General features: G+C 36.3%; 1 protein-coding gene across 3 annotated transcripts in view; it reads left to right on the top strand.

The window, feature by feature from the left end:
• The first annotated feature begins 1,237 nt into the window (after window positions 1-1,237).
• LOC122817286 (voltage-dependent T-type calcium channel subunit alpha-1G-like) overlaps window positions 1,238-23,332 on the top strand; it is a 1,023,270-nt gene continuing 1,001,175 nt past the window's right edge. For all 3 annotated transcript variants that reach the window (XM_044090511.1, XM_044090510.1, XM_044090512.1), the window contains exon 1: window positions 1,238-1,330. In XM_044090511.1, the coding sequence (XP_043946446.1) occupies window positions 1,268-1,330 (63 nt within the window). In that variant the 5' untranslated portion in view covers window positions 1,238-1,267. The remainder of the gene's footprint in view (window positions 1,331-23,332) is intronic.

Here is a 23,332-nt window from a genome sequence, read left to right as displayed (position 1 = left end):
ATTTTAATATTATTTGATAACTTTGATAACTTTCATTGTTTGGAATCCAGCTGTTCTATGAAGATATTTTTTTCTTGCCAGTCCATAATTGTGAAATGTTTTGCGTAGTTTAAAGTGATACTTTCTCCAGAGAGCTTTGTCTCATTCTCATAAATTGAGAAGCAATTATGTTACAAATCTGTTGTTGAAAATTCAGTGCAAAACTATACTTTTAATGATGAGCCAATGTTCAGCATTAATAAATGCTTACTGTGTGGACTAGACAAGTAGCTGACGTGTTCAATCTTTGCATCCTTCATCTTTTTGCAGACTTTCGTACTGCAGCATTTAATTTGTGTCATCACGTTTCAGCATCCCTGGCAACAAGCCTGGACTCATTGTCCTTCCTCAAATTATCAGGTTTAAATTAAAAAAAAAGAAAAAAACATAAGAAGGGAAATAAATGTTTGCTTTGCAATTTGAGTGAACAGTGTGATTCCACAAAGAAGTGCAAAATGCAAGTGCGCAAAATATTGTCATATGCACTGGTTTATAGAGTAGTTGATTTTAATGGTTTAAAGGAATGCAATAACCTGGATCTACAGGGTGTTAAAAACTTCTGTGTATTTTAACACTGAAATGCAATTCTATAAATTAAGTGACTTTGCCTGCCAACACTGAATTCATGATATATTTAATGTGTATACTGATGAAAGGAAACTGACAATGTAAGAATCATTGTAAGAAGTTTACAGCATTTGCCTTCACATTCTGTTAATGTTACACTGATTTAGTAATGTTGAGTTCTCTGCTGACTGTTTGCATTTATGCAAATGCATGACTGGAGAAATATTTTGATTTCTTACTTTACTTTTTTTTGTTATAATTTAAAGAAGAATAACAGAATGAGAAGACGGAAAGCACAATCAGATGGGAATATTGAAGGAGGAAAAAAAAACAATAGATGAAAACTTAAAGAGAGTGTCAGAGCAGTTAAAACATGATGGGAAGAGAAAATGTCAGAAACATAAGGGAAAAAGAGCAAAGTGTACATTCAGGTGTAGAAATAGAAGACCATAGGAAACTGATAAATACAGAGAATGATTTAAGGTGGATAAGTGAAAAAGAAAAAAATGATGGGGAAGAATTTGAAAGGGAAATGCAAATAAGAAAAGCAATGACAGACTTCAACAGATGATAGTGTTTTTCTTTTTCCTGGACTCTGATTTGTGTTCTTCTATCTTTGTTTCTCTTTCAGGTTATAACCTTGGAAGGCTGGGTGGACATCATGTATTTTGTCATGGATGCACATTCATTCTACAATTTCATCTATTTCATTCTATTAATTATTGTAAGTGTTTTATTTTGGTAAATTTTGTAAATCTATACATTGATGATGCTAAAAAGTGATAAGGTGGCCTTTGCGTTAATCATTACCAAATGTGCCCATTGCAACTAAAGTAATATGTTGAACTTCTATTTTTTTTGCAACATTAAGTCATTCCAAATTAAGCATGTTTCTTTGAAAGCATTCAATAAAATTAATTAGAAACTGTATATTTGATGCATATGTGGGTAGGCTTTTACACACACAGTCATGTTTCTTGGGTCAAGGCAATGCTAATTGGTTTGTTCATTTAATACTTTCTTAATTGTTTAGCACAATAAAAACAAGGCATTTCAACAGTTTATTAGCAGGTATGCTAAAATTGAAAAGGATAGCTGAGAAAAATATTGTCATTTTAGTTGTTTTACTGTTGTGTAGAAGCGCATAAGCCTGGGATTGTTGAAAATGATCTGAGCCACAGTTAATCCACTGGCCTAGCATGGCTCTTGGAGCCTATTAATACCCAAGCTGGAGCAGACAATGAAAAGGGTTAACATCTGTAATGAATGCAACATATGTCTGCAAACCTACTCTCATGCATGATGCTACAGACTAGAACTGTTTAAACTATCATTTTTTTTTCTTAATTCTGGAACCATAATTATAACAACAGATAATTATTCTGACTTTTCAAAAATTACAGCCCTCTTATTGCTGTATGCCCCTATGCACCATGTACGCAAGGTGCAAGGTACACTGGTACAAAATCTTATAAGCCTTGCCCAGATCTCTGTAAGAAAGTATAAAATGGGAAAATTTATCAAAACTGATGTAATTGAGAAATATGGAGCAAAAATGAAACTGTCTCAGAAAATGTGAGATATTTACAGAGGGTTGAGGAAAATGGATTTGTTGTCAGTTATTCCTACATATGATTTAATTCACAGTTGTCTTACTGGCTGTTTTGCAAAAGTGAGAAGAAAAACAGAATGGCTCCATCTACATAATATATTATACATAATATAAAATTAAAGTGTACTTGTTGACAAGTAAGAAGATATATTAGTGCATTGCTAATCACAGATCAGCAAATCTCAGTGTTCAGTGATCACAAGCCAACTTTTTACAAATAAAATTAAAATGAGACTTGGTGACCAGTTCCACAAAGTTAACACCAGAGTTCTCTTTTTATTTACATATTTATTTATTGACACTTAATTACCAGGAAAGTCCAACTGGGTAGAAACCCATTTTATGCGGAGGTCTGGGGAAAAAGCTCCAAACTGTTACGAAACATTTTAAGAACAATAATTGTACAATCTTCAAAAATAAAACAAAATCATCTGCAGTTTAAATAATTATAACAAATAATATGAAAACATTGCCTAAGAATCGATACAAGATATATAACAATCATTTAACATTTAGAGAAATTTTAGACAGTTTATAGAACAATTAAAGGTAAGTTAGTCTAATACAAACAGGAATTGCAATATGAAGTGAGGGGAAAACAGGCTTATGATATATTTAGAGAGACATTCAGGGAAGAGAATTAGATAGCAGTAAGGAAGTAAATGAAGAAGGGAGAATAAGAAGCTATAAGGAATGAAAAGTTACTTGTTCACATTTAGGGATATAGTTTATCCTGGTTTTGAAAAAGAATAGAGCCAGATTTCAGCTAGAAAATCTTTCAGAATGGTTTTGAAAGATGGAAGGGATGGTATAGATTTGATGGATACAGGTAAGCAGTTCCAGGCCTTAGCAATGTTGTATGAGTACAGATCATGCTCAACAGATTTACTAGGATTGTAGGCAGGTGGGAGTTTTTGGTCACTGGATCACAATGACTGACTGAGAACAGAGTTGTGTAGAATGTTTTTAGTGCTGGACAGAAAGATGGATGCTGGATAATTTTGTAGGTGGTAGGAAGTTGTGTATATGTTATTTGATATGAGAGTTCTAACCAGTTTAGGCTTTTCAGTGCTATACAGTAGTGGATTCTGAAAAGGCTATGTGCTGCAAATTTAATGCCATAAAGAAGAGTGGGGAGGAGTTAAGTAGTGGAAACAACAGTTTTAGTTGTGTCAGTGAGAAAGTTTTTGGCTCTGCAAAGCATCCCTAATTTTTGATGAATTTTTCTTATGGAATTTTGTATATGCAGGTCAAATGTTAGATTATCATTCACTACAACCCTAATGGTTTGCTATGAGAAGTGACTTCAATAGTTGTATTATCAAGAAAGAGGACTTTGGGTTAAGCTTGAGTTGTGAGTTATGAAGCCATGTTTCAGTGGCTGTTAAATCTTCCTGAGTAATTTTTTGGAGGTGTACAATGTCGCCAGATGTACAAATGAGAAGGGAATCATCTGCGTATTGTATTAAGGTGGCTTGTTCTGTGAAAGTATAGAGGGTGTTGTTGAAAATGTTAAAGAGGAGAGGACCAAGGATAGAGCCTTGTGGTACACCAGTGGTCACTGTGAGGTAAGGAGAGTGTGGACGACCATTTTACTGAATGACACCTATTGGACAGCTTTTGAACCACAGAAGGGTCGGCTGAGATAGACCTAGTGAGGACATTTGAAGTAGAAGTTTGCTGGGACAAACTGTGTCAAAAGCTTTAGACAAGTCTAAAAATAAAGAAGAGACTAGTTCCATACCTCTCAATTGTACAGATTTTCACAGAATGTCCAGATTTTTGTCTCATATTTTTGGCCCGTTTCTCATACAATTTTGGTTTTCTGCCAAATCACTAGCAAATCATTGAGGATTGATGTCAAAACAATGATACACATTTAAAATTCAGACTCGATACCCTTCAGAAAATTCATGCTAATGCAAAACTTGTTGTTCTGTCAACTTTCTAATTTTGTAAGAGCAACATTTAAAAATTGTCCCTATTTTTGTGGCTTTGTCCCTTCATTATTTATGGCTTTGTCCAAATTTCTTGCTGTAAGAGGTTGAGGGTTTAGACTAGTTTGCCAATATCTGTAGCTTTTTTGACACTATCTGTATCACAAGGGCAGTGCTAGTACTATGGGAAGAACAGAAGCCATGTTGTGTAGGGGATAGGAGGTTTTCCTGAAGGAGATAGTCTAGCAATTGTTTTTGAATGCATTTTTCAAGTATTTTGGCGAGGGGAGATAAGACTGCTATAGGTGTAAAGTTATTAATGTCTGTTGAATATTCTCCTTTGTGCAGAGGGATAATGTGTAACTTTTTCCAGAGAGAGGCAACATGGGATTCTTGGATAGATCTATTCATAAGGATTGAAGCAGGATAGGCAATGCTATCGGCTGCTATTTTTAGGTAGTCAATTGGAAGGTCATGAGCTGAAGAAGACCATGGTTTAAGTTTGTTTAAGAGTAGTTTTTATATAGGATGTGGACACAGATTTGAAGGTGGCTGTGGTGATATGTGGCTGTTGAACAGGGAAGGGATTAGATATTGAGGAATCCTCAGTTAGTGATGCTATACTATCTATAAAATAAGAGTTGGACTGTATTGCAGTTTTGAGTGGTGAGTTATCTAGAGATGGGTTTGGGTTGACCTTTTGCCTGAGATGTAAGATTTCTTTAATTGATGTCTAACATTTTTTAGGGCTGCGGTTAGTATTATACTGAAAGTTGTCATAACATTTTTTTGTCTTCATTTATTTACTTTTTAGTCCAGTTGCGAAGCATTCTAAAGTTTTCAAGATATTGAGGTGTTTTATATTTTTGCCGTTCTTTCCATGCTGTAAGCAAATCATTACAGCATATCTGTTAAGCAGTACAACATTTCATTAACACAGTACTCCCAAGACAGACACAAATACAAAATAAATTCCCCCCAAAAAGAAAAAAATCTTCCTTGTCATGCCTGTTACTCTGCCCATGCTTAACTTGATAATGCAAACTTCAGTCCTCCAATTTCTGTTTTACACATCAAAACAAGTCAGATAACTGCCAAAGGAAGGATACCTTCACTCAGTATTTTTAGTGCCATTAGGTGTTCTCAGTTGTACACATCCTGTTCTATGTGCTGTCACCCTTGCACACATTACTAAGCTGTGCCGTCTTCATTGTCAAATATATATATATATTTAAACATAAGCTGATGATGCTGCAAGCTTCTAACAGGTTTATGTCAGGTATTTAAAGGAAAAGCTGTTCTTCTGTTTCTGCTTTTCATAAAAACCTTACATTTACCCACCTATTGTATTTTTAATACTTGTCTCTTAATTTCTGTAATTATCAGCAGGTGGCCATTTGTATACCTTTTACAGGTATCAGGTAAAGAGTATGTTTAAATTTTCAGGAAGTTTTTACTGAGAAACAGATCACTTCCATATGTTTATTCTACTTTTAGAGCAAAATCTTCCCCGCACCCAAAATATTCAGCCCTCAGTTACTGTTACTGCAAAATAAGGATAGCTACTGTCATGCTACTCAGCTACTTTGCTCAAAAATACGGAACAAATCTAAAAAATAATGGGTAATAAAGACCTAAAATATGTGGCATAATACAAGTATTACTCCAATTTTCTTTAAAAACTAAGACAACAGCAAGCTTTCATCAACATGTATTTTCTAAACAGTTAAGTATAAAACTTTAAAGTCTGGCATGGGACGACTAATGCTGAATGATTTCCCAAAAAAAATCAAACATGTTGGAAGGGACTTTAGCAAAATATGAAATATAATCAAGGATATTCTGCAAAGTCAGGACCAGTCATGAGCTATGGTTCCAGTCAAAACACATACCTCAGTAGTGGTCCAAAGATGAACACCCACCCTGTTCTTTAACTGGAATAGGCGTCGACTAGTGGTACTCATCCATTCTCAGTGCCAAACATTCCACAATGACATGAAGACTGCCTAGAATCAAAGCCCTCTTCATCTTCATGATATGCAGATACTGTTACAGAAAACAATCCATGGATCTCCTGGCAACTTTTAAAATGCTCCACTCTTGTGTGTCTTTCTTTAAAAAAAAAATTCTTCTCCCGGCCCCTCAATATTCTCTTCCTGCATCTCTCTCTGGAACCACCACATTGCAGTTTCAACAACTCAGTACATGTGACCAGACCTCATACAGAACACTTTTAGTCTGCAGGTCTGTTCTAATCTGATACTTAAAAAATAAAGGTGGCACCTCTGCTCATTCTTGCCCATTTTCTGAACCACGAGCCTGTTCTCAGGTGTAAGCTTGTCTAGAGCTGACTCTGGCTAGCTTACACTTACTGTTGTGCAAACAAACACTCAACGATATTTGCTTTAGTATTTGAGATATAATTAAAGAGATTTGATTCATGTTGAAACTGACACCCCTACAACTGATTAACTTGTTTTCTTCAAGGCAGGGTAATCTCAAAGTTGGTTATATTAGTAGGAATCGAACAGACTGCAACTACACAGAAAGTGCAGGGGGCTCTGCATACTCTAACAGAAGGTCTAGTTTTAATTACTTTTACATTGGGAAATTAAAAAGTATCTTATAAACATTACTAGTGCCTTTCCTCTGCATCTATTAGATAAGTGCATTCTCCATTGTGTTGTAGTGCCTCATAGTGACTACTGTGGGGTATGTGGTTCTATGGCATTAAGTCAACATGGGAGGAGTATTCCACACACTTGTTTACAGTGAAAGAGGCAGATGTTTTCCTATAAAAGATAGTTCCACAGAGACATGTTGGCCTCCCTGGATGATGGAAGGTGGCGGTCCTGTAAAATTTAAGACCGAGTATTACAGAAACATTTTTTTTTGTTAAAGGGAAGGAAAGTGCTGGAGGTGTACACAGGCTAAGGAGTGAAACTGAGTTAACAGAGACTTTTGGCATGGAATAAATATAAAAAAATCCACTTTCTGATGAGAGAGGCTCTGACATTTGGATGGATTTGTCCTTTTGATTTAGATTTTTCAAGACTTGGTCCTACCATCTAGAACAATTTTCCTTCTGACTTAAGGGGCAAAGAAACTCTTACAGATTTCAAGTAAGCTGTGGATGAGCACCTCCACAGTGACACAGCATGTGCATGCTTTATATTTAATGGCTACAGATTCTGCTGTGGCTGAGCAACTCCACAGTGACATATTGTGTGCATGCTTTATATATAATGGCTACCGATTCTGCTGTAGCTGAGCAAGTACCTGGTGACACAGCATGCGCATGCTTTACATATAATGGCTACCAATTCTGCTGTAGTTGAGCAATTCCACAATGACATAGTGTGTGCATGCTTTATATATAATGGCTACCAATTCTGCTGAAGTTGAGCAACTCCACAGTGACACAGCATGCGCATGCTTTACATATAATGGCTACCAATTCTGCTGTAGTTGAGCAATTCCACAGTGACATAGCGTGTGCATGCTTTATATATAATGGCTACCGATTCTGCTGTAGCTGAGCAAGTACGTGGTGACACAGCATGCACATGCTTTATATATAATGGCTACCAATTCTGCTGAAGTTGAGCAACTCCACAGTGACGTAGCATGTGCATGCTTTATATATAATGGCTACCAATTCTGCTGTGGCTGAGCAACTCCACAGTGACATAGTGTATGCATGCTTTATATATAATGGCTACCGATTCTGCTGTGGCTGAGCAAGTACGTGATGACACAGCATGTGCATGCTTTATATATAATAGCTACCAATTCTGCTGAAGTTGAGCAACTTCACAGTGACATAGCATGCGCATGCTTTATTTATAATGGCTACCGACCCTGCTGTGGCTGAGCAGCTCTACAGTAACATAGCGTATGCATGCTTTATATATAATGGCTACCAATTCTGCTGTGGCTGAGTACCTCCGCAGTGACACAGCATGTGCAGGCTTTATATATAATGGCTACCGATTCTGCTATCTACTCCTTATTGTTTGCTAGCCTCATCATACCTTTGTGTAACTGATCAGCTGGGATCGATCTCTATATCTATTTTATGTTTTTTCTGTCATCCATTAACTTTATATGCAAACTACTTATGAATAGAACTGTATGTAGAATACTTCTACTGTATATACATAGTTGTATATCATCTTACACTACTTCAGCTATTTACATTCACCCAAAATGCCTTCACCTCCACTGAAAGCTGAATGTATAATAACCATTTAGCACTAAATGTTTATAAAACCAAACTCATGTTATTCACCCCCCCAAAAAACAACACCCCAAACCAAAAATGAATTTACCATTAACTCACTCAACAACACTTGCCTTGAAGTAGTCCCATATACCAAACTTCTAGGGGTCATCATAGAAGAACACCTAACTTTCAACCAGCATATTAACACAAACATCAAAAAAACCATCAGAAACTATGAATCCTGTACAGACACAAATACTTCCTCACCTATCAAACAAGACTATCTGTTGCCTCTTCCTTTTTATTTCTTTCCTTGCCCTGCAGTTCACCTCTCCTTACTAATATACACTCCTCTCTTAAGTCCAAACTGGGCTCATGCTGCAGTAAAATCGCAAAAATTGTAACCAGCACCAAACACTTCTCCCACCATTCTGCATCAATCCAATGTCTAAACTGGCTAGAACTTCCCCAATATCTAACATATGTGCAACTAACCACAGCTCATAAGCTAATCTGTAAGCCTTTTAGTTGCCCTGTCCTCTCCTCTCTGTTCACCATGTATCACCCAAATAGACCTCTGAGATCAGTCAATCAGCAAAACCTAACCTTTCTGCCAGTCAGATGCATTACCCATATGCTATACCAAAACTATGGAATGGTCTCCCTCCTTCAATTAGGTCTAGTAGCAACCCTGAATGCTTTAAGACTTTGCTGAAACAACAGCTGTTCTCCTATTGGCTTTGTACATGTACCAGCATTGACTATAAAAAAAACAATATTCCTAGCCTTCCTGCTTTTCCTCCCCATCTCACTTACGGCTCAGACTCCTCATATAAACATTCAGTGCTTCCAACTTACTAAGTCCAACACATGCCACCCAGCCACACATAATGTAATCTATCAGTTACCTACCATATCTTCTATTCACTCTTGATGCCTGTATAACAACAGCTCTAAGGCTGTACTTCACTCTCAGAATCTTTAATCTGCTGCTCTCTATCTTCCCCTCCCTACTGCAAATCTGCAATACTGCATTGTTCACATATTCGCTGTTATCCCATGTCATCATCTGCATTCTTTTTTGTCTTGCATACTTCAAATCTAACATCTGTATAACTAGTATTATCTATTTTATTGTACCACCTATTCTGTAATGTAGTGTTCTGTACCATCACTGCTTGATTTATATATTTTGATTCTGTAGCTTTATCATGTTTTTTTTTTTTTTTTTTGGAGGTTTTCTCCTGGGCCTCTAATGAAAACGAGTTCACCCTGGCCCAGTTCCTGGTAAACAAATGCAAATAAAAAATAAATAAATAAATCTTGACTTCATGTCTGTGTTTGTATATTACATAATTGTACCTCTATATATTACCGTTATACTGTCTCTCCTTCCTTTCTGGGCCTAGATCATGGACAAAAATGTTTTTCTGACTAGACTACCTACCAGGTTATCAAACAGAAAATAAGTAAGTAAATAAATAAATAAATAAAATAAATAAATAAAATAATTTAAGTGATAAGTGATCAACAATTTATAAAACGAAATTTGTATATAGTATAAAAGTAGGATGGTCTGGCTCAGCATTTTTTAAATTGGCAGTAATTAGCAGTGGTACTAAAATGAAAAAGGGAGCTCACAAAGGTCAAAAGTATTGTTGGTAAACAGAAATTTACAAATTCTGAAATCAAAAAGACAAAATTAAACAGAATCCTTCAAAATATAAGCACATTCTTTAACTATCAAAAATGCACTGAGATCATTACTAAATATATTATAGATACATTGTTATCTCTCTCTGTTTCAAGACATCTTTTTACCTAGTATTTCCACTCAAACATTGTTCCTCTCGAGTTGACAGCTTGTGGAAGAAATTTTTATAAACACAGCATAGATGGTCTACAGTCATCCTGGATATACCTGAGCCCATCTACCTACAAATCTCAAGCGTCAGAGCAAAATATGACCTCTAAAGTTAATCCGTTTGAAGGATTATATACTCCATTTCAATAGCTCAGAACTGGCAGTGTTTGGTTCACTCTTCCTTCTTCTCCAAAATGGTTTAATGATGACCCTGCCAACATGTACAAACACACTTCTGTTTTATCTGTCCCACTAGTAGCCACATTGTCAATAACTCATGTAAATATTAATAGTTGCCCTAATAACAAAAAAGTAAGACATGGTGACTGCATTTACAGGAATAAGAAGCAGGTCACACAGAATATGACTGGGAAATGGTCAGGAAAAAAACAAAAAGCAAAGGATGTACCACAAAAGTGGAAATTAAATATGAAAATGAATTGCATTTCTAACCATGAATTATTGAACAAGTTAATTAAAATATGGGGACCAAGCAGCTGTAAAAATTATCTGCGCCTGAAAATAAATTACTGTTTAAGTGCAGGTGGAGCTCAAGTCATAAAGCATGGGTTTATTACACATTATTACTTTTTCCACTCATATTCATTTAGGATAATAGAATTTCATTATCTCTTATCATCAAAACATGGATAATTGCCCACTTTTAATTAACTCTAGTAAAGCTGAATATTGTAGTTATACCTTTTTCAGGAGCATAGAACTTTAGGAACGACAATGTTTTCCCCTTACTCCAAGATTATGTAGTCTTGAAATGAGTTTACACAGAATAGCAGTGATGTAGGGCCACTCCTGCAAAACTGCCTACTGTTGGGTAAAATATTATTCAAGTGGTTCACACTCTTAAGCACATTTTCTGCAAAGACTGAATTATGACATCTTCAGGACATTTAGTTCTGTAGAAAATATGTGTTACTTCACAGAGTGAAGCCTTGGCAGGCAGCTATTAATACAAGCACCTTTGCTGAGAGTGTCCTCTTACATGCCATAAATATCTCAACAAAGGAGGCATGAACAAGTTACCATATTCTCAGGACATGTCCCATAAAACTCTTCACTGTGTAGATGCCACTCTCCTGTGGATAAAACATTCATAGTCCTAAAATAGGCCATCATGTAGTCTGTGTTCTTCTCACAATAGCAAGAACTTGCGACTCTAAGTTATGTGTCTAACTTGTTTTTAAAGTCAGACACTAACACAGGCGGTGTTTTTCACTTATAATCCTATTTCACATTATAGTTACTTGTGTGTGAGATACTCTGCTCTTCAACCTTGAATTTCCACTTTCTAAATTTTAAAGTAGGTTGTTATTATGTATATTATTACTGCGATTGTTATACACCGAGTTCAAATTAGCACACATTGTGCCACTTTCTAGCCTCCTAAATGCCTTAATTAGGCTACCCCCCTTACAGATTTGTAGTAAGCAGAAAATAAATTCAAGGCCTGCAGGTAGTCACTGTAATTCATCTTTTCAGCCTCATTAATCTTAATGAATGCAAGTTGGATGTGTTTCAGCTTCTTAATGTTCCTTTATAAATGCATGAAAAACGATGCACTATATTTAATCTGTGGTTTTAAAAGAGCAACATAAACTGAAATCAATACTTTTGATTTCCTTTATGAAATCATGTAAATACTATTTCAAATTGTAGCATAGGTAATTTATAAATCGTTTACATCTGAACATCAAATGAAGAATTAAGAGCTAAAACCTTATAGTAATCAGTAGTTATAATATTGCCCATTGCATGGGATTATTATTTATTAACGTTGCCCAAAGGGCTAAATGCACACTTCTTAATATTTAAGTCATATTTTTTTTTTTGGTTAACTCATTTAACAAGTTAATCCTGCTGGGTCTGTAAACCCGTCAGATCATAAACAGACATGACTTGTATATCTGACTTTGTATCTTCTACAGAATTGTTCTCCTAGATAGAAGGGCATAACAGTAACAATGTAATAAACAGACTGGACAACTGTGAACACTTTAGCACAATCCTAGCTAATAGACTACATATCCTGTTTTCAATAAATGCCTGTGATTACAAAGCCAGTTAATAATCTACTGGTATATATAAGAATTAACAATGTGGTTAATTAATTAGGATATGTCTTTAAGTGGAAACTGTCAAATACTTTTCTGAGATTTAACTAGATAACATCAGCAGGGAAGCAACTCTTAATTTGCTCAAATAGCATTATTGTAAAACTGTGTACATCTGGAAGTATATCATTTCCTTGTAATAATCCCATGTAGAATTAAATACTCCAACTCAGTAAAGTATACAGACAAAAAATTCAGTACCACTTTTTTCAAATATTGTCACTATAATGAATGCCAGATTTATTGGCCTATAGTTTCCTAGGCTCTGTAGATTTCCTTTTTTAAGAATTCTTCAACCTTGAATTTCTACTTTCTAAATTTAAAAGTGGGTTGTTATTATATATATTATTACTGTGATCATTATACACAGAGTTCAAATTAGCACACATTGTGCTATTTTCTAGGCTCCTAAATGCCTCAGTTAGGCTACCCCCTTACAGATTTGTTGTACACAGAAGATAATAACTGTGGCTGATTTCTATTTCTGATGAGCAAGGCCTGTTTTTAATAAATGTTGGAAAAAGGCAGTAGCTATTAGAGAAAAAACTTTTACCTAACAAATCCTAGATTACCAGTGGGCCCTGCCACTCTATCTGATTTTAAACTATTAATTGCCTCTATTATGAAAGTTTTTGATATCGTATACAGCCTTTAAATCCATCAAAATTAATAACACCATAATTAACTTGCTTAGTGGGAGAATTATAAGAAAGAAAAGCATTAGTCAGATTATTCGCAATTTCCAGGGATTATTTGATCACCCTGTTATTATATATAACTTAACTAACATTAATTACCAAAATTATGAGCATAGATGTTGAAGGCTTTTTATTGTTTAAGGAATTTATGGCAACTTCTCTATCATGTATGTCTTTCCCCTATTGCATTAATACATTATGGATTTTATGTTTTACACTTTTCTTTATTTTTCAATTAGGGGAAATTTCTTATAGACTTCCAACTAATTTAGTTTCTTAGGATAAAGTCTCAGAATCTTTTTTTTTTTTTTTACTGTACCATAGCAGCTTATCCTGTTGGGGTAGTTTTAGGGCTGAGCAAATAAGAGTTGAATCATCAACATATTCCATGATTGTTGCATGTTTGGCTGTTTTGTGCATGTCATTTATGAGTGAATTAAATAAAAGGGGCATATTATTGACCCCTGTGGCACTCCTGTTTGCACTGTTAGGTGACTAAGGGAGGAATCTTGTTCTTTGACAAATTGCATGCAGTTGTTGAGGTCACTTGAGAACCATGGCGGTGCTGCTTAGTTCTAGTTGTGAAAGAAAGAGAAGAGGTGAGATATGGCATCAAATGCTTTAAGGAGGAGCAAAAATAAGGTAGTCATATGTCTTTCTTTTTGGGGGGGTAACTTGACTAGGAAAATATAACAGAGTAGTTTTGGTGTTGTAATGGACTCAGAAGCCATGTTGTGAGGGGAGAAAGTAAGTGTATGCCTAGTAGAAAATGTAGGATTTGATGATGCTACATCTAGTACTTTATAGAGTTTGGGCAATACTGTGATTGGTTATTTTGAATGTTTGGTGGAGGCGTTTCTTTTATGTCCTTATATAATGCAAGAAGTTTTCCATAGTGTTGCAATGCATGTTTCTTGTAAGAATGTTGTAGATCTGTTGATTAATATAGAGACGGGTAGCTTATACAATGTGTTACAAATTGGTTTGTTTGTTGGTTCCTACTTCTAATGTTCGTTGCTGATGCACACTGTACCACAATTGTATTTATCTCATCACAAAGAAAGATGATTACACTTTTTCATTACTATTTGCGTGCTCCAGTCTTAGTTCTACATTTCCTTTCCAGTGATATTATAATCTCCCCTTAGAATTTTTGACAACTCTAGAAGCTGTATTATTCTTTTAGAAGTTTGGATTGTAGTTTTTATACAAAAATTATCTGACTTCAGAAAAGGTGGGAGGCTTTAGGTACTCCTGATACTTACATGATGTTGACAAAAAAAATGTCAAAGACATATGTCCCTATTGTAGGAAGTAAAAAAAAAGTATTATTACAAGTTACCAGAAGACTGAGTTCTTTACTCCTATATGGTGTATTCACTATCCATTCTATTCTTGGAGAATTTAAATCACCAGTTATAACCAGTTATCATATGGTATTATTTAAGAAAGACATCTGTTATGGAAGATGACATAATATATTTTTAAAAGGTATCCCTAAAGTAGGTGAACAGTCATGTCAGTAAAGCTTGTTGTCAACAAGTGTGCAATATACATTGTGGGAGATGTTCCTTCCTGCAAAACACAGGTGCTCAACCCAGGCAAATCAGAGCACTGTTTTCTTAAACTATTAGGTTTCCCAGTCCAAAAATTCACATACGAAGGAAGAAAGATAAATATTTGATTTTAAAATAATGCCTTTCATGTAATTAGCGGCAATCTCAGAGGAAAGTTGTATCTCTCAATTTTCCAACAATCTGAGATACAGTATGTGTTTTGCCTGTCAGTCCAACCAATGCAAAGAAGCCACAGTATTCAATAATTCCCAAAGCGATATTAAACTGTCTTTTAGATGTGGGAAACCTTTTGAATTTGTAGATTTCATTGCTGTCAAGTCTCTTAAATACAACAGAAGGCTGTAATCACATTTACTGGCTCATTTCAAGCTCATAACGATGCTATGGTTTTGATTCAATACATATTTATTTCCCTTTTGTTCCATGTCTATGTTTGATAAAGGCTGGATTTACTGTACTCTTGCATGAGCTACTGGTATATCTATTCTACAAAGGATCCTCTACATACCTTCTACCAAACAAAACTTGCATTACATTTCCCTGACGACAAACATGTGTAATTTATAATTTGAATGCTTACATTCTTTGAATGCATGCACTCAGATTTTTGAGTTTATGTGCAACTGTGAAAATGTTTTTTGCAGGGGTAGGCCCCCACTCCCATTTCCATATAATGAGTAAGCTTCCACCCCCAAGCTTTAACATATTCAGGCAAAGGTCAGTGATATACAATGTAATATGTGCCCCTTTCTAAAGTACACTATATTCAGACCACCCATCACTCACTATTAAGCAAATGAGAAAATAGAACAGTGTGTATAGAGTGCCAAATACCCAACACAGAACAAACATGCATCCTTAAGCTGTGTCCGAATAATCAACCAGGAGTCCACCAGGTAAAAAAGTTTAATCCACAATCCACAAACAGTCAAGTGCTTTCATCCTGCTTCACAGGACTTCATCAGAGCTCTGAGTTCTGAAGAAGTCATGTGAAGTAGGATGAAAGCTCTTGATTGTTTGTGGATTGTGGATTATACTTTTTTACCTGGTGGACTCCTGGTTGATCACTATTAAGCAAATGTATAAATCTCTCTCTGTAATAAAGTAAGCAACAAAACTCAGACCAAATGTCTGCTCAAGCCACCATGCTCAAGAAAATGTGACTCAAGCTGGAGACCCCAGCAAATGAAAGTAACCATTCCAATCAATACTGCTTTGTTCCTCAACTTCTGTTTCTGTGACATGTTGCCATATCATAGTTTTTTATGCATCTATTGTCTGAAGAGTATGCTTCGCTAATGCTATTTACATATCTATCTTCCCCTTAGATGCTGTTTCTTCTTGCACCTATTGTAATGGATAAATGATGCTGTTGTAACTCTGTGCTTATTATATACTGTATTTTTCTATTATTCTTTGAATTCATTGATATTAATGTCTGCCACAGTGCTGCCTGAGAAGGATGCTGACTTGGATTAACCCATTCAATAAGATGGATAAATAAAAAAAGGAAAAACAAGCAAGGTGATGTGACAATGATGAAATGAGACACTCTCGTGTATCCTCCTTCGTTGGTTCCACATCACCCACCATATCTCACTCTACTGCTGGAAGGATGAAGAAAGGCAAGGGCAGACCTTTCCACAACCCACTTGCTTTGTTGCTTTCTTTTTCCTCTGCCATTATATTGCCCTGCCCTAGCATGTTTTATTTACCTCTACTTTGTGGCAGAAGGCACTGAAATTCCATATAGTCAATGCTGTCAACTTCTTCACACCATCAAAGGACATTTCATTTAATTCCTTACCATCACAGGCATCTACCCAGATTCCTTGGCTTATTTTTGAGCACATGCTATTAGCACTATAGATGGATATGCTACACCTTATGAGTGGGAATTAAATTTAAATTGTACAGCTGATTTCCTGAACTTCTTAACTTGCCAGCATTTGTTTTCAGAAAAGCATTCCTTTTCCAGTCAGCAAAGAAAAGCCACAGCTTACAATTGTTTCATGTACATCACTGAAGTTCTACCAAGTGCATTCTTAAGTTTACTGTGCTGGCAATCATTTCAAATATAATACAGTTTATGCACATTATGGGGTATAAAATGCATGCACTTCCCATTATATAAACTGAAATACAATTAGTGCATGCAGTTACTATTATATAAAATGGAATACAATTTCTGCATGCACTTCCTACTATATAAAACAGACTACAATTTCTGCATGTACTTCCTATTAGATAAAATGGAATAAAGTTTGGACATGCAGTTCCTATTATATAAAATAGAATACAATGAATGCACATTATGGGGTATACAGCGCACGTACTTCCCATTTTATTATACAGAAGATTTACAAGGAGGCAATGCAAAGGCATAACCATTTATGGAACTGGGCTGTTCCCATAGTCTTGGTGTAGTCTAGAATGCAGGGTCAGAGTGCTGCTGATGCACAGCTACTCTGATTTCTTCTATTAGACAATGTGCCTTACCTTCAGTATACAGAGAAATGACAACAGCTGACAGAACAATCCCCACAACATGTGATTACTGCAGGAAAACAACTCAGGAAATATATTCAAAAACTGTATTTGAACTTATCTGCTAAAATGCTGTGAGTCATCAAACACCATCCCCTGATGATCGCAATCAATGAAAAGTAAGCCCTGTTTTTTGCAGGGACAAGCACCCATGCACCCCTTGATTTGAGGGACAAGCCTCCCAGACCCCCAAACCAATATATACCAGCTCCAATATCGCTCCTGCTCAAAGGGAAAAATCTCTGCAACAAGGGCATCACAGCTGGCACACATAAATGTCACTGAAAATGATTTCCTGTGGAAAGCAGTCAGCAGTGATCTGATGCTCAGCATATTGAACCATAGGTAATTAGCACTCAGGTAATCGAGCTTCATGTATAGTAGCATCCTGCTTTAACTTGTGTCATGGCTCTGAGAGTAGAGCCACTGCTATGCCATATTAAAGGTATTCAGAGCATGAACCAACAAATTAAGAAACATACATGTCAGTGTTTGGCCATCTCAGAGCAGCCAATTATTCACAATGCGCCTACTATGGATCATCAAACATCAGCCCCCCACAACCGTCACCATCAGAATCACTGAAAATCATGGTCCCTGAAGAACAAGTTTCAACCCCTCCCAAATTTGTGTTTTTGCATAGCCCCCGCAAACACATCTCACCATACATATATAAAGCGACTCCATGGTATGAAATACTCTTCCCACAAAGGGCATCAGCAGCAGCACAGTGACAGTGATTTTCTATAGCATCTTAAGCCACAGACAACTGGCACTCGAGAAATCAAGCTTCATCTACATGTGGGTGACCCTCAATGACTTCAAATGCCATCATTATAATTAAAGGACAATATATTTTATACACCAACATGCACTTAAATCTTGTATGAATCTGTGCACCTTATACATTTTCTAGTCCTATGACACATAAGATTACAGGCCTTAGCTTGGAGATCCTTTCCTGTGTTGATATATCCACATGTTCCTTATAATATGTTTCTATAATATTGACTGCATAGCTGTCTTATACCTTCCAAATCGAATGGATATGTATTCTTGTTTTATAAATTATATATAATTATATGCTTTCATTATTGTACAATGACTATATTAACCAAAACTCATTCTGTCAGTGTAACCACTATGCAATGAAATTTGCAAAAAATAAGTAAATAAATAAATGAGCAAGCAAGCTGTATAGAATATCATCTCAGCCTGCTGCAGTAGTGGTAAATGCATTCCAAAGGGGGAATGTGTAATTCATCATGCGAGCAAAATTTTATTCTGCTAAGTAGCACACAAATTCAGCTTCAAAAACAGCGTCTGTGTCCATTAGTAATATATATTCTTTTAACTGGATGAACAAATGCCTCCAGGTGCAATGCACAATCATCTTGTAACTAAGGAAAAAAAAAACACTCACTAAGTTCTGAAGCTATAAAAGTAACTGACATGTCAACTGACAATTGAAAAATATAATCCATGAAGCACATTACTGGTTAATGTGTAGAAATGATTGCATAGTGATATGAAAAAATCTGATCTGCCAGGCATGCCTGCGACATTGCTAAACATTATATCATGTGTGAACGCAGTTAAACAAAATTTGAAGTTGGTTGCTGAGTTACTCATATATTGGCTGCAAATGTTGATTTTGTTTTTTTTTATATCCCAAAGCCCTTAATAATCTGAAACAAGAGACTGTTTTTATAACTTTATTTTTATTTCCTCCTTAAGTTCCACAAATTAATTTCTTGCCAACCATGCTGCTAAAGTGTGCTTCAACAGAAAGCTTTTAGCTAAGTGTAGTATTTCTTAAGAGTAGCTTGGCTAAAAAAATCAAGGACTTAGGCAAAGTATTTTAGTGGATTCAGTTTCTGCCCTGAACCGTTAGAATCACTTGTGCAGGGTCAGGTGATACTTACCCGTGAAGGCTGGGTGAAGCATCCTTATCAGATAATGATTTCTCAAGCCAGAGAAAGCAAGATAGATGCATCTCTAGAATGTGGAGTAATGAGGCAATCATTTGTCAAAACATTTCTCCAGCTGCAGACAGCTGTATCATATAAAAAGATGCTCACTCCTAGGTCAAAATGCAGGCTAACTTGACTTTTCCCAGCTGATGGTCACAGAAATGTTACCTTATTAAACAGTAAAATACCAAAGAAATATACAACCAACTAGCACTGATATGGCCTTTTGTTTGCAACTGATAAGGATCCACATGTGATAAAAACACATTTTGTCATGAACAGCACACTGAAGCAGCAGGTAAATGAACATGAACATTGCCAGCAGTACTCTTAGGTACGTGCAAGCAGACTGAAATAGCATAACATACACAACACACAAAAAGGAGAGTGTCCATTGGCTTTGTTTTTTTTTGTTTTCCTTGCCCCCCCCCCCCCCCCCCGTAATGCTGTCTACCCATAGGATATGGATATGAGCTCATTTTCCCATAAGGCTGAGAAGCAACTGGAGGGGCTGTATTTCAATCAACAATAAAACAAGTTTTGTCCCCATTCTTCTCCAGCTCTTGGTCTTAGCAACTCCCGTTCTAAGACCATCCATGTAGCAGTAGTAGAGCATTAGACTTTATCCCCCACAAAATGTCCGTGGCCTCCATGTTTAAGTGTAAACTCTAATTGTTCCCAGGCTGTTGAAGAACTCACTAGATTCAGTACCTAATTGTTTGCTGTAACAGTGGTTAACTTTTCACAATCAGACATCACAAAACATCCACCACAATGGTTTACATGCTCTTTTGTGCCTTCCCCAAAATAATGTAGCTACTATACAAAACATAGCTTGGTGGGTTTGAACTTCATTGGTCGTAAGTGCTGCAAATGTCATGCTCTTTCTTTGCTAGGAGCCAGTCATGTAGTGGAATAGATTGCCTCCCTTACCCCAGGCTCCATTGGCCACTCACCTTCTCCCTCCTGCAGTGGTTCCTCCTATGTCCAGGCTGTTAATGGATCTGGAGTTGTCTAAATGGCAGTCAAGACTTCATCCACCAATGCATATTTAATTGATTATTATATATGGCACTGTCATGGAAGATCAAATTTGGTAGAAAAAGGAATATAGGCTTTTGCAGGGGAGCAATCCTCCCTACATACTTCCTACTTAATAATTTTATTTCCAAAGTCATGCAGCCTCAAAGAAAGGGAGGACATTATTTTTAATTTACCACTAACTATTTAAATTCTGCAAGATGGGATGACTTTTGAGTTACACTAACTAACAAGGGGATAAATGGTGCAGTAGGGATGCTGTCCCCCTGAAAAACTTAGATGTGATGTCTACTTCCAAATCCTAATCTATAGTATGCTAATGTAAGCACAGACCACTATTTCTGCTAGTTTTAGGTTGATATCTCTGCTCTTTGGTGTATGCTGTTTCCAGAATACCAGTGTTAGCAATATCTGATTAAGTATTCAGTGCTCCGTTCGAATTGTTTGGACCCTTTATTTAAGAATATACGTACATGTATATGTCTGAACAGCAACATGGTCTGATTAACAATGTGGATAACAATAAGTGTAGTGACATAGAAAAGTCATAAAGTAAATGACAGGGAAAAATATGTGGTGCAGAGTTAGCATGTAAAAACGTCAAGCATCATTTAAAGTAAAAAATATCATTTTGAGATGCCAGTTTACCCTTCTAAAGTTGAGTATAAAAACTTCATCTGTTCTACTGCTGATTGTATTGCGACTTTCCCTCATCCCCAGGGCTAGAGGAACTTTCCATTCTACTTGTATTTCTACTTTGCAGACATCAGTGCATTAGCAGCATGTGGTGGACATTTTTCTTATGTATAATAACATACCTCCAGCTGTAAAAATGATGAAGAAACAATATGTAGTATTTAGAAATATGGACAATGAGAAGTTATAGGGGTATCTTAATGGAATAATTTAAAAGTTACATTTAAAAAATGGAAAATAGATACTATAAGCATTATAAAAAGATGGTAGGAGCAAGAAATTATAATTGTTTTCCCTGGCAAATAATTTGCTGAATCATAATGTGGCTGATGAGGTACTTATTGGCTAATATTATACAAAAACAGTAAAACAAAATCACTTTCGGGCTGTACCCCATTCATAACTCACAATGTAGTATAGAACTCCAAAGACCATACCACAATCTTGGGAGAAAGCCACCTTACAGAAAGAAATGGTGTGTCTCATACAATCCCAGTCTTCTGTGGGAAGCCATTAAAACACATCTTTGCACATACTCTAAATAAAGATTTGCATCTACAAATGGGGACCCTCCCAACCAACTGCAGTTACTGGTGGGTTTAACCTTTTAATCACTTCTATGGCAAGCCACTAAATGAAGACTTATGAAAAGCTCGATAGTTCAATCTTCAGCTGCATTCTTGTTATGTCTGGTAACCGAGAGTGTAGAAAACTTTACTAACCACTTACAGCATTCCCAGATTCCCTCTCACTCACATATGTAGCTAAGAAATTCTATTTACCAGGAGAAAAATCACTCTAAGTGATGCTGATCAAAGAGGCATTGGTCATTTCTAGCCATTAATTCATTATAAATATTATATCAATGTGAAAAAAGTATCACATTACAAAGAAAATTCTGGGAACTTGGAATAGAATCCCTGAGGTAAATGCAAGCTGCCCTAGGAAAAAAAGTAAGACTGATATATGGATGATAATAGATGTAAAAATGTAAAAGTTGTGTACCAAATACAGCCTGTAGCCTGAATTTAAAGTGGGAAAAACAAGCAGAGTAAAACCAAGTGTTCCATAGCTATCAAAAAATGTTGTGCACCTGTGAGCATGTTCTATACCTATCAGAAAATGTGCACCTGTGAGCATGTTCTATACCTATCAGAAAATGTTGTGCACCTGTGAGCATGTTCTATACCTATCAGAAAATGTTGTGCACCTGTGAGCATGTTCTATACCCATCAGAAAATGTTGTGCACCTGTGAGCATGTTCTATACCTATCAGAAAATGTGCACCTGTGAGCATGTTCTATACCTATCATAAAATGTTGTGCACCTGTGAGCATGTTCTATACCTATCAGAAAATGTGCACCTGTGAGCATGTTCTATACCTATCAGAAAATGTTGTGCACCTGTGAGCATGTTCTATACCTATCAGAAAATGTGCACCCGTGAGCATGTTCTATACCTATCAGAAAATGTTGGGCAACTGTGAGCATGTTCTATACCTATCAAAAAATGTTGTGTACCTGTGAGCATGTTCTATATCTATCAGAAAATGTTGTGGACCTGTGAGCATGTTCTATACCTATCAGAAAATGCTGTGCACCTGTGAACATGTTCTGTACCTATCAGAAAATATTGTGCATCTGTGAGCATGTTCTATACCTATCAGAAAATGCTGTGCACCTGTGAGCATGTTCTATACCTATCACAAAATGTTGTGCACCTGTGAGCATGTTCTATACCTATCAGAAAATGTGCACATGTGAGCATGTTCTATACCTATCAGAAAATGCTGTGCACCTGTGAGCATGTTCTATACCTATCAGAAAATGCTGTGCACCTGTGAGCATGTTCTATACCTATCAGAAAATGCTGTGCACCTGTGAGCATGTTCTATACCTATCAGAAAATGTTGTGCACCTGTGAGCATGTTCTATACCTATCAGAAAATGCTGTGCACCTGTGAGCATGTTCTATACCTATAAAAACATACTGTGCACCTGTGAGCATGTTCTATACCTATCAAAAAATGTTGTGCACCTGTGAGCATGTTCTATACCTATCAGAAAATGTGCACCTGTGAGCATGTTCTATACCTATCAGAAAATGCTGTGCACCTGTGAGCATGTTCTATACCTATCAGAAAATGCTGTGCACCTGTGAGCATGTTCTATACCTATCAGAAAATGTTGTGCACCTGTGAGCATGTTCTATACCTATCAGAAAATGCTGTGCACCTGTGAGCATGTTCTATACCTATAAAAACATACTGTGCACCTGTGAGCATGTTCTATACCTATCAAAAAATGTTGTGCACCTGTGAGCATGTTCTATACCTATCAGAAAATGTGCACCTGTGAGCATGTTCTATACCTATCAGAAAATGCTGTGCACCTGTGAGCATGTTCTATACCTATCAGAAAATGCTG

This window comes from Protopterus annectens, chromosome 12.part0 (genome assembly GCF_019279795.1).
Source record: "Protopterus annectens isolate FY-2018-M chromosome 12.part0, PAN1.0, whole genome shotgun sequence".
In the NCBI taxonomy this organism is placed as follows: domain Eukaryota; kingdom Metazoa; phylum Chordata; order Ceratodontiformes; family Protopteridae; genus Protopterus; species Protopterus annectens.
The sequence above is the reverse complement of the archived record's forward strand: the minus strand, read 5'-3'. Positions and strand labels throughout refer to the sequence as shown.